Here is a 12,859-nt window from a genome sequence, read left to right on the forward strand (position 1 = left end):
TGTCACAAGGCTCCATTCAACTGTAGGAGCCTTTAGATAGCAACAGTTTTGCATTTATAATTCAGACTTGCAAAGCACAGAAAAATATTTGTTTATGCTGTCCAACAGAACACAAAAACACAGTGATCCTTATCGCATTTATTTTACGTTAAAGCTTAAAGTTACAAGTAATTAGTACAATACAAAAGTGAAAAATAACAGAAAAATATAGAGAAACCCTCTTATACAAAACTATTTTCCCCAAATAATCAAAAACAATAAGAGGAATGCCTTTTAACACATTGTTGGCAGTGTAAAAACTGTTTGGTCAGCGGGGACATCAACATGACGTTTACATGCAAACGTGAGAACTCACATTCACTTCCTTTTATGAAAAAGGTCCAAAAGGGGAAGAAGAAAAAAAAATTTGTTCTCATTACATCTATTTACTGTGTGACTACTCAAGTAACACTAACTTATAACATCAGACACTTGTCTTTTTTTTTCCTGTAATAAAATCTATACTAAAAGACTGTTAGTTCAGGGGATGATCCAGCCAGCCCCTCATCTACCAAATCTAACTGATAACTAAAAGTAAATGTTCCCAACAACAGGCGAAACAAAAAGAGTGACGGTGAAAACTGATACATCTGCATTTATTTAAAAAAATAAAATAAAAAAATAAAAAAAGCCCCACTAAAGAATGATCAGTTAATACCATGGGTTAGTTCTGTTTTACACAAACACGATTACATATTGCATATGAATCAAGGTTGCGCAGAGGTGGTTGCATTTCCCAGACAATCATGCAAAAAATATATATATATATATTTTTTTTTTTTAAAATGACATTGTGCGACAGGACTGTGGCACAGTAATACAGCAACATCAGAGGCAAATTCCATTCAAGTTTTCCAAGCCTAGCTTTGAACTTTATTTAAATAAATGGCAGTGACTCGTTATGACAAGGATCATTCTTAATCTCATGCTGAACGGCTCTAACCCAATTACCAACATAGGGTTGTTTTTTTCAAAAACTTTTTTTTTTAAAAAGAAAAGAAAAACATAACTGAACACAAGAGTATGTCAGTCTACAGTGACTGATCAGGCAGTACAGTTTCAGGAACCGTTTAACTGAGGCAGGATGGCAACCTGAAACCTGAAAGAAACCTGAAGGCTGAGACAAAAACGTGACGTTTGCTTTCGAAATTGAGGTGATGGGCATCTTAGTCGCTGTCACTCCTCTCTCCTCTCTGCAGCAGCCTCTTTCCACTGGAGGGCACAGGAACCTCATGCTTCACTGAGACCTTTGACTTGCTTTTGCTGCAGAGAGAAAGCAGGGTTATAAAATGATGCAACATATTTAGGACCAATGTACATCCCAGTGCACTCATCCAAGCTGCTAAACCGAAAGCATAACTTCCACTTTGAATACCCAAAAGGTTACAGGTAGCACAAACACAAAACCATGGCATGGCCAATTAAATAGCCCATGTTAATTTACTCTATGCTACCTTTGGGTATTCAACACTGGATGCTTCATTTTTGTTTTCATCTCAAAGCACTGAGCTGCATCTGTATAACCCTGAAGTTGCTGCCTGTAAGGAGTTTGTTTTAAATTAGAGCCCTCATGCAGCCATTTCTGATCTCTACATTAACCGTGGACACGGGTTGTCACCCTATACTTACACACCTGATATAATACTGGGATTCACCCTACGTTGTAGCAATGCCACGTTTACAGTAGTTTAAAAGTGCTCACATCAAACAATGTGAAACCAGAGGGTCAACTTTGTTTTCATACAACATGAAAAACAGACACCCGGACCATCAAGACGACACGGCTAATTTATTACAAAAGCTATGTTTCGCTATAGTGTGATCATCATAAACAATACGTAATGTGGAGCTATGCTGGTATGTGCTTCAGTTTACAGGCTGTGCAGCATGGTTAACAACCACACACAGCGACCTCTAGTGTCAGGATTAGGAGACTCCAGGTTTTGATGAAAACAGGATAAATTCTACTACAGTAAAGGCCAAAGGCACACCTGACAACTGGAACCAGCTGAGACCGACTCCCTGTTGTTGTCAGTCTACAGTAGCTGCTGTCATATCCAATAAAAGTTTCCAGGGTGCCTCCTACCTGTCCTTGTCAAGCAGCTCCAAACCGTCATTGATCTTCTTCAACATCTCGTAACGCTCACGCCCACGAACCTGCGGCAGAAATTAGAGGAAAGTCATGAAATTGAAAGGCTGAGAGAGAATTTCAGTGTACTTGTATGCATATTTACTTACAGGGAGGAGAAAAACCTCCTTGTCGTCCTCCTCAGCACTGGAGGTACATTTGGATTTCTTTGTGGATGTGGTGTCAGGAGGTGGTGCGCTCTCTGGTTAGGAGATATAAATAAATAAATCAGTGAGGTCAGGAAGAAAACTAAACAAAAACTGAAACCAGCATAAACGTACTTCGTTTTTTCGTCTCTTTGGTGCCGCTCTCCTTCTTCTGTTTATTGTCCTCCTCAGTTTTACGGTCCCTGCCTGGACAAGCGCAGACGCGCACCTCGAAGCACCTCCGGCCCAAAACCAGCCCCCTAGAGAAGCACATGCAGTGCAGTAAGGGTCAAACGGCTTTTCTGTGCTGCACAAACAAACTACAAGATGAGACTTTTGAGCAGTTCTAAAGATAAAATAGGCCAAAAACCAAGATGACCTGTTAAACAACATCACCATAGAAATGGTTTGTGCTGCGCTTCTGGCCACACGAGAGAGAAAACTGACTTACTCTGGAGTCTCCAGGGTCAGGATGGTGAGGATAGGTCTGCGGTTCATCCCGCCCATGCAGGAGCTGTTGCACATGAAGCTCAGCAGGATAGTGGTCATCTCTGAGCCCAACTGAAACAGGAAAAGCATAAATATTAAAATGTACTGCTGGCTCACGCAACTACAGTTAAAAGGTAATATGATACACATCCAAGAAAAAGAAAAAAAAAAAAAAAAAAAAAAAAAAAAAAAAACCTTTTCTGCGCCGTTCTTTCCAAAGTAAAAAAAGAAAGACTACATTTTTTATATTATAAAAGTACAACTTATTATATATCAAGTTATCGCAAGATCATAAAAATGAAGTCTCTTTTTTGGATGATTGATTATTATATGTTATCTGTATGAAACTCCACTGAAGAAATGCACACCTGTATAAAAGTGAACGCATTCAACCTATGTGTAAATCGTACCCCTTCCCTGAACTGTGTGGGGGTGTGTTCATGTGGAGAAGAAAAATGTCTGGAGCTCTTGCAGCACTTCATCCATCCACTGACAAATTTAATGAGACCGATGGAGGAAACATGAATGGGTACAAATCAAAGTTGTGTAGAAAAAGCGGAGATGTGCACCTCAGAGTGAACACAGTTGGGCAGTCATACCTGTGGAGGCTCATATGGTACAGTCACACTCTGTCTCTTTGTGTGTAGATCTTCAAAATACTGAGCCCTCTGATTGCCCTCCACTCTGATCAGATGGCTGCGATGCTCCACAGCTGAATAGACTACAGATTAAAACAAATTGAAATAGTCAGGGATGCACCAACAGTTAGGCAAGACTACATTTACTGTGTAGTCTGTGTTAGTTTTGCATTAGTTAATTATTTAAATATTGTGTGATGACAATTGCAAAGGCTCGTTTGTAATAAATGAAGGGGTTTTTTTTGGACTCCTAAATAATTTGAAATTTGCCACATTGTTGTCTTGGCATCATCCTTAATGTTCAGATTCAATGCATCCCTTCAATCCACCTCCAACTCTTCTGCTCACAGTCATATTATTTCAACCAATTTGCTTTTTTTCCTCCCCCCCAAAAAATGCTGTAAAGTGTCCCTTACGGTCCTCGTTCTGGTGATGGGGACATCTGCGAACAACATCAGCCACGTGCTCCGTCTTCTTGTACACGGCAGTAGCCCTGAGTACAGCACCCTGAGGAGGCTCCTTGCTCACCAGCACCTCAATGGGACTGGTCTTTGCCAGCTGACAGTACAGTTTGTTGAGCACCTCTGAGTACTTCAGAAAAAAATAAAAATAAAAAGTTTTGTTAATAACATTTTTTGATTCAAATGCTCACCAAAGACCCCAAAAAATTGTTTAAATCTTTAATCTCAAACAGAGCCAAATTGTTCAACTAGTCCAGGGGTCGGCAACCTGCGGCTCTTTAGTCCTTATGGTGCGGCTCCGCGTGGTTTGGGAAAATAAATTAGAAGTATTTAGCTGAAGTGTATTTTATTTATGTTAGTTCTTTTTTGTAGTTCTAAATTGGAAGATTGTGATATTGAAATAAAAAAAATAAAATTATATTCTATTATTTTTTCATTGCTCAAAATAAGAGTCGCACTCGCAGAGGCCGGTGTACCCGCCGAAACGCCGTGCATTTATCGAGACTTTCAACCCCAGGTAGGCCAGTTATGAATCTTCGGATCCACATTGTCAGCAGCTATTCTAAAACAAACACCGCTCACGCCTCACAGATGACAGCTTACAGTCCTGCGTAAAGATGAAAGTGACTTCGCACAGCCCCGATTTGCAGACGCTGTGCGCAGAGGTTCAGGAGCAGAAGTCCCATTGTAAACGTATCACAGCAGACCCGACGATGTTTGCATGAAAACGCTTTTCAGCATCTCTTTATCGACCACTTTTCACACACAGTTGCTGACGTATACAGGCGGCTGTAGCTTTTCAGCTCACAGCCCGACACACACCAACACAACAGCATAGATAGCACAGATGTAAAAGCGGCGAGGCGTGATTGCGGGTGCCGCTCAGGTGCATCCGCCTCCCTGCAGCGGCACTGCAGACCACGCCCCGCCACACACATTAACCAGGTAAAATACATATTTAGGCAGAATTTTGCAAATATCTATTTTTCATTTTTTAGCAACATAGTGCTTCCCCCCCCCCCCCCAATTATTTTTTTAAAAGTCAGGTCAAGGCTCCAAAAGCCCAAAGGCGATATAAGGGTGGCGGCTCACAACAGTTTTTCTTTGCTACATGGATCATTTTAGTTCAGCTTTCCTTTTGTTATATTTCTTTAAAAGTTCAAAATGTGTTAATTACATAAATAAAATGTAACTTTGGTCGTGTCCAAATTCATGGGCTGCATCCTCCTGAGGCCGCATTTGTAGACCGATTACGTCACAGCGACGCGCCGAAGGCTGTCCAGATTCGTAGACTCCTCCGACAAATGAGTCCTCCTTTTCCCCGAATTTGAAGGATGGATCGGGTGTGTCCTTCGTGGCCTACCATATCCCAGAATTCATAGCGCGGCCCAGCCAAACTCCAGTTTCCAATAATGGCAGCCGCTACTAAGTTTTAAAATTACTCATACTAATCTTTCTGGGTCACAAAATAAACTTTTAACATATTTTCAGGCGAGAAAGTAGCTGTGTAAACATCAAATATCTGCTCGGTTTATCAAGATATCGCATATTTGCAAAAGTGCTTCGACGTTTTCGGAGACGTCTGCTACCCACCAGCTCGATAGCTAGCCGGGAGCTCGAGGGCCACTGAAGCCACCGAGAACGGCACAACTCCCGGCACATCATTTTCAGATCGCCGCGGACTTTCGCTACTCGGGTTAAACGTAATACATAAGTCACTTAGACAACCTAAAAATGTGTTTTGTTTGTTTGTGAGTAAATCGGTTTGGCTGAGATTAAAGTTATTAGATTAGATAAAATAAAACTTTATTAATCCCCCGGGTGGGTTCCTCCTTGGTTTTCACACAGCTGACTAAACGTCAAAACAGAAAACTGATTAAACAGAAGTATGAGACGGTCGAGAATTTATGCCAGCATCCTGTTATATTTTAGATAGCAAGGAGCAGACGGCTGAGTTTATTAAACTCCACCGAGACAGCGGTGACGCTAATCAGGAGGCTAGACCGTCCAATTTCCCCAACTGTTTACTTCCGGCCTAACCGACCTTCTGAGGACCCGGCCCACGTAGACCACGAAGGCTGGGTCCTCAGGAGGATCCAGCCCATGATTTTGGACATGACCTTTCTCTGTAGCACTTCATGGATTTCATAAGCAACACACCTTAGTTGTTCACACAAAGCATAAAGGTAAAAAACATTATATACAGTTTTATCTTCATTTTAGATGTCAAAAAGTATTTGCGGCTCGCAGTGTTTTCTTTTGCGTGGAAACAGACTCCAAATGGCTCTTTCGGTGTTAAAGGTTGCTGACCCCTGAACTAGTCTTTCGACTCTAAAACAAAATAATCCAAAATTAAATACATTAACTTTTCTAAGCAGCAAAGCAAAATGAACCAGAATAAAATTTTAACCCTTTCTGTTCTGAGGGTGCAGGAACATGTCCCGTCATGTCAGAGCAGTGCTTTGCAAGCAGAAGGCCCTTCTCCTGCAGACCAGAGCAAGTGGTGGGGGTGGCAGGGGATTACACTGCAGAGCACCCTAACTTTAACTGAGCTAGCCAACCACATTGCACTACATGGTGAGTCACTGAAAACTTCAACACTATTGGCTCTTCAAATGCAGCAACTGACTGTGGAAGTTAAATTTCAGCGAATCGTCACAATGAAAAAGATTCCACATGAATGGCACAATGACCGATACCAAAGAATGGATTTTTAATAAAAAAAGGTAAGATGTTTTTTTCTTCATCTTAAAATCAAGGGATAACTTAAAAGCAGTGACTTTACCAATTTAAGACCTTTTCATTAACAAGCCTCCACATTTTAAACTCTATATGAGAGTTTAACTTGTTTTATTAAATTAAAACAGTTATAAAACAAATAAAATATGCCCTTCTGCATTCAAAAAAAAAAAAAAAAAAAAAAAAAAAAAAAAAAACCCACACAAAACTAAGTTCAGCAACTGCTGCCTAAACTAAAAGCAGCTCTCAAAGTCTTCTTTATCTGTGAGGAAAGCCTCAGAAAGCAGCTTTCTGCTCCATGTCATGTTTGGTTGCAGAATAATCGATTGAGAGCACCTTCAAACTTTACATATATAATGCGTCTTGGTTTAATTACTTGGATTCAGTTAAAATGCCCATCATATTAAAATTCCTGGTGAAATTTCTGGTCGTTTGTTTTATACCAATTAAAACAGATGTAAGACAAATAACATTTATCATCCTGTTTAAGAAAAAACAAAACAAAAAAAAACACAAGTACAGTTATAAGATTTTCCGAGGTCAGATGAACCATAACTTACAGTTGAGGTCACCGATTTTGCCGTTCCAGACTTTTGGAATCTGAGCTGAAACCCACATTCACCAGGGTAATCTGTTGTGACTGGAACAGTGGAGGCTGGAGGTGTAACACCATCTTTTTGCAAAGCATCATTTGGCAGCTCAAAGAGCTTTTCATCGAAGTGTTCAGCTAATTGCTGATCATTGATCAGCTGAAAACAGACAAAGGGAAGTCAGTTTGCTTCCAAGAATAAACATGCATGTTGAAGTCACAGGAATCTCGACAAATCTTTAAAGATGCTATTCTGCATAAGGTCGGGTAATCACACCTGAAACATATCCATGGTGCCATCTGGCCTCCAGGTTTCATCGTGACCTGTTGTACTGCTGTTCACAGCTGAAATAGTGTCCAAACTGACAGACAGAGATTCAGCCACACTGTAGGAGTAATAATTGCATTAAAAAAATAATAATAATAAAATTAATGGAATCTGGAATGAAGACTTTACTCACGGTAGCTGGTCCCACAGCTCTTTAAATGAATCCTGGCTGAAGGGTAGATTCTGGCTCAGCTGTAAATCCTCAAAGCCCTGCTCTGCCATAGTTTCTCCCCCTCCTTTCCCAGTGGTGAAGCAGGCAGGCTGTGGATATCAACAGGAAATGAGCACGGGAGATTAAGTTAATGGAGGTATGCAACAACTCACATCTCCTACAAAGTCTTAATTTAATAGTTTTCCCACAATTTTAATGAAAACAAACTAAATATAGCATTCGTTCGACTTTTTTAGAAAAAAAAACCACAACACTTTCGCTTTATTATTGTTATTATGCATTTATTTATTTGTTGTGGTCGAAAAAAAGAAAAACAAAAGCCGTAGAAAGAGCAGAGAAAAGCAGTCGTAAACAAAGATCGCCGTAAAAACAGTTTCTGCGCACAGGAAATGAGTTCAAAACAAGCAGACCTTTGACTCGAAGAGCTGCTGACTAGCCAAGTCAACTACGGTTAGCTTAAAAATAAATAGATTTTATAAAAGCAAGAATAATAAGAGAATTGTTCCTTAATAGCGCTTTTAAAGATCATTTAAAGACTAGGCCAACTTCTGCCTTTGCGGCCCAAACAGCCACTATGATTAGCTACCTTCCAGTAGTAGGCCGACTTTTTAATTGAATGAAGCTAGCTCGTCGTTTCACGTATGGCCACCGTGTCGACGTCTCAACAGTAATAACACCGCGTACACACTAATTTCGAGTCAAAACGTACCCCGAAGTAAATAAACACTGTGCATCCACAGCCCGACTGACATTTATAGGTTGAGGTTGCCGAACTGCGTTAGCATGACTAGCTAGTTACGCTAGCGTGACGTTCGGTTAAACGTTAGCTAGCGAAACTGTCGTAAAAACTTCCCCGTCGTATAAATGTCACTCTCGGGGATTTGCTTTAGTGTATGAGGCATGTACGACCACTCGGGTACCTTAAGCGTCCCACTGGTGAGTCACAGGTGACTGCAGAGAGTCAAAACCGCCGACAAGTCAAAATATTTTTCTGCGAACCAAACACGTTGTTGAGGGGATTCCCACAGAAAGAGGAGGAGGGGTATGGCTCTTCTTAAGAGTTAGCTTGTCCAATCGCAGAGCTGCTTTTCTGACAAAACGCAAACGAAGCGATGACGATGTGTTCAAAACTATCGTGAACACGGCACCGTTCGTAGGAAAAGCGATAAACTTGGTCAAAACCTTGACCTTATAATGGAAAAGTGTCAACGCTTTCATTGATGTGATTTGGTTTTCAAGAGAGATCTCAATAAATGTATCTTTAATATATATTTATTTGAATAAATCCCACCAAACACATATTGTACACTAAAATTGCGATTGCAGTGTTTAAATACTTTCCAAAGTTATCCAAATGTAAAGGCTGAGGCTACGCTATGGGCCAATACATTTTCAATTGTCTTGGTTTTAAGGATCATTCCCTTCTCAGTCAGATTTCTCATGTTTTAAGGTTTTCTGATGAGTATTTGAATGTGACATCATGACATCATAATAACAAGGAGAGAGAAACGAGTGGATGTCAAAGTACAGTTTAATGCTATCCGTATGTTCAACTTACAAATAAGAAATACTTTCTTTCTAGTCTAACAAATAAGGAGAGCGTGTTTAGAAGATGGAAGGAACACTCTGAGGAACTGATTAATTAAGAAAGCGAGAGGGAGAGAAAGAGCAGGACAGAAAGAAAGCTACTGAATGAGGAGGTGCAGAGGATTGGTAAGGAGACAGTGGGGACAGAGGATGAAGAGTGGAAAGGTGGTTGGTCTAGATGACATACACTGTATTGCCCAAAGTATTTACTAACAAGTGGTAAATACACAGAGCAGGGTCAGCAGATACCGAGGCATTAAGTGGGGTTGCCAACTTCCTGTAAAGTCAATCACTACAGAGCTCCAAACTTCATGTGGCCTTCAGATCAGCTCAAAAGATCTTCATGGAATGGGTTTCCACAGCCAAGCAGCTGCATCCCAGCATTACATTACCAAGAGCAAAGTGTTGGATGTAGTGGTGTAAAGTGTGCCACCACTGGACCCTACAGCAGTGGAGATCTGTTCTCTACAGTGACGAATCAAGCTTCTCCATCGTGTAATTTGATGGACAAGTCTGGGTCTGGCGGTTGCCAGGAGAACTGTACTGAGGCACCTCATACAAATACCTAGGTATTGTGATTGATGACATTTTTTCCTTTAAGCCACACATCAACCATGTATTAAAGAAACTAAGGCTGAAGTTAGGGTTCTTTTTCAGAAACGGATCATGTCTCTTTTTCACCATAAGTTGCTGCCACCTCTCTACCCCTCCTCCTATTGCGGTGACGTAATTTACATGAATGCCTCTGCTCACTCTCTTCATCTGTTGGATTCTGTCTATCATGGAGCATTAAGATTTACAACAGGCTGTAAACCTTTAACACACCACTGTACTCTATATTTTCTGGTTGACTTGTCCTCAATGGCCTTACACAGGATGGTTCATTGGTATCACTTTATCTATAAATCTATTACTGGTTTACTGCCTTATTATTTAACAGAGTACATGTTACGCAAACAGTTTAGTCAATCACTAAACACTGTGCTTTTCAAAAGACGTACAAATGTTTTGGTGAAATCATCACTGTCTCATTGAGTTTCAATGGGACTACCTGTTGCACAAACATGGCATTACATACAGTGTGTTTGCATGTTTCTCATATCCCAGTACATTATTTGTGCTTAAAACACACTGACTACCTGTGTAATTAAAGGTTAAATTTAAAAGAAAACTTATATGACTGTACTGTGCCAAATGTAAAGTTAGTGGAGGAGGGATTATGGTGTGGGGTTGTTTTTCAGGAGTCTTTGGGAACAGTTTGGGGATTGCCCTTTCTTATTCCAACATCACTGCACACCAGTGCATCAAAGAAAGGTCCATAAAGACATGAATGAGATCTTTTGAGGTAACTTGACTGGCCATCACAGAGTTCTGACCTCAGCCTAATTGAACACCTTTGGGGTGAATTGGAGCGGAAACTGTGGGCCAGTGTGTGACCTCACAAATGTACCTCAGGCAGAATGGTCAGAAATTCTCATAAAACAGCCGTAAACCTTGTGGAAAGCCTTTCCAGAAGAACTGAAGCTGTTATAGCTGCAAAAGCTGCAAAAGCTGGGCTGGTCAATTGACTTTTTTACCAGCTTGAAAAACACAGTCTTTTCAAGCAGAGATGTAGTAACTACAGAGGGATAAAGCTGATGAAGGTTAAGAAGTGAGGTGACGATAAGCAGCATGGTTTTATGCTAAGAAGGCTATGATGTTTGCTTTGGTAGTGTTAGTGGTGTTACAGTCACTCCCTCTAGCAGCTCTCCTAATGTTTGAGGGCTTTTTCTCATCCTTTCTGCCTTATTGCCATAGCTGAGATGTGTTGCAGCTCGTTAGCCACTGCATAAAGACTGCCATCTCAAACTGCCTTTTTTTTGTTCCCTGGGATCTGATCTGCAGTGATCTTGTCTGTAAGTGTGTAACCCTGTGTGGCTTGGTGTGACTTATTTGTGGGTAAATCTGTACATTTACAAAGGCAAGTTTATTGGTTCACAGTGGAAGCTCACCTCTGGCCTCACTTCCACGGCTTGAGCCTTTCTCTTGAGTCCACCAATCCGAGTGTTGGTACAAGCTTAAAGATAGTCTTACCTTCACAGGGTTGACTGTGAAGGTAGATTCCCCTCCCTGAGCCCGATTCTTCCAGAGGTTTCTTTCTGTTAAAGGGGAGTTATTACGTCCCACTGTTGCCAAGTGTTTGCTCAAAGCATGTCGTTTGACTGTTGGGGATTTCTCCATATGATTGTAGGGTCTCTAGCTGACAATATAAAGCACCTGAGATGACTGTTGTTGTAATTTGGCACTAAATATATGAACTTGATTTGGGATACTTAGGGTTTTTTTTAACTGACTGGCTCTATATACTGCAAAGTGGTTAACGCATGCTTCAATTATAACCTAAAATGTTAGGGAACTAAATAATTACATATTGGAGAAGTGTGTTTTAAGCATGCGAACACACTGTATGAGATTCCAAATTCATCAGTAACTGCACAGTACTGGATCAAAACAGCTGGCAGTTGTAGTGTTATTAATAAAGCTACTGTATGCTCCTGCGTGCGTCTGATCGTTACATTCATTGAGGTTTAAACTAGAAACACTATGAAATAATCTCCCTCATAATCTCTCCTAACAGACCCGACGATGTTGCCTCTCATCACCCATCATGGACGCACCTTTGCCAGCTGCACCGACGGGCCCCTGGGGCTGCTCTCAACCTCTATAGCTGTGCCGGAGGATTTGTGTTACGCCGCGGGACTCTTGCATGATCTGTCAGAGAACGCGCTGAATGTTGGTCGCCGTCCATCTCTCCGAGCGCTCAGTGATTGCTGGTGCCGCTTTGGGGATAGGTGGCCGTTTGACCTTTGAATGAATGCGCTGATGGGGGCCACTGAGTCCACTCTGGATCAGTTCCAGAGAGCATATAGATACAACAGTGAGGTCTAATGCAACAGCGCAATGCAGATAGGGAGAAGACTTGTGGAGGATTCATTCACAATGCTGCAGCATATTAACTGTTCTGACTGCGGGCTCTTTCATTAAAGAAAGGTATACACATGGATGAGAGTTACTGTTTCGTTTATAAAACCTCACACTTTTTTTTGCTAATATTTTAATTATAATAATATTATAATAATATTTTTTAATTTTGCTTAGTTGGATGTAATAAATCTTTATCCTTAATCCTTTATGTAATACAACATCGGGGTTGTTAAAGTGTACTTAAATCTATTTTTGCTGATTTGGATCACATTCTTTCTACCCCAGGACGGTGACACGTAAAAAGAGACTACTCAACCAAAACTACATGCGTGGTATGTGAACGATAAACTCTATCGCTGACGTTTGTTTCCAGTCTTTTTAAAATCATGACTTCCAGATTTTTTTATCCCAAGAAATAAAACGAATGTTGTAAAACGAATGCAAATGTTGTTGCCTGTCACACACCTGTCATTCAATCAGCAGCTCTATTTGCAGTAGCATGATTTTGAACCAGGTGACCTCACCAACCACTCTCTCTCTCTCTTTCTCTCTCTCACACACACACACACACCCATACAT

The 12,859-nt window shown here is 40.8% G+C and overlaps 1 protein-coding gene and 1 long non-coding RNA gene across 4 annotated transcripts; one reads left to right on the forward strand and one right to left on the reverse strand.

Annotated features, from left to right (window-relative positions):
* Positions 1–123: 123 nt before the first annotated feature.
* Positions 124–8,789, reverse strand: tp53 (tumor protein p53). Of its 3 annotated transcripts, none has more exons than XM_085400025.1 (11): positions 8,650–8,789; positions 7,691–7,818; positions 7,507–7,591; positions 7,201–7,389; positions 3,857–4,031; positions 3,402–3,523; positions 2,765–2,874; positions 2,449–2,573; positions 2,278–2,369; positions 2,126–2,196; positions 124–1,302 (listed from the first exon to the last, which is right to left on the reverse strand). In XM_085400025.1, exons 2-11 carry the CDS (start codon positions 7,777–7,779, stop codon positions 1,206–1,208), a joined length of 1,155 nt encoding a protein of 384 aa, XP_085256151.1. In that variant the 5' UTR covers positions 7,780–7,818; positions 8,650–8,789; the 3' UTR covers positions 124–1,205. The 3 variants fall into 3 exon arrangements, with proteins under 3 accessions (XP_085256151.1, XP_085256137.1, XP_085256144.1); XM_085400011.1 differs by having other exon boundaries at positions 7,507–7,615; XM_085400018.1 differs by lacking the exon at positions 8,650–8,789 and adding an exon at positions 8,439–8,566 and having other exon boundaries at positions 7,507–7,615.
* On the forward strand, positions 7,737–12,851 carry LOC146675056 (uncharacterized). The gene is made up of 3 exons (XR_014910004.1): positions 7,737–7,865; positions 11,934–12,346; positions 12,566–12,851. It is a non-coding gene; the product is annotated as an uncharacterized LOC146675056 (long non-coding RNA).
* The last annotated feature ends 8 nt before the right edge of the window (positions 12,852–12,859 follow it).

Source organism: Rhamphochromis longiceps, linkage group LG3, assembly GCF_057381845.1.
Source record: "Rhamphochromis longiceps isolate RC_006_pf linkage group LG3, R_longiceps_female_GT1.1, whole genome shotgun sequence".
NCBI lineage: Eukaryota > Metazoa > Chordata > Actinopteri > Cichliformes > Cichlidae > Rhamphochromis > Rhamphochromis longiceps.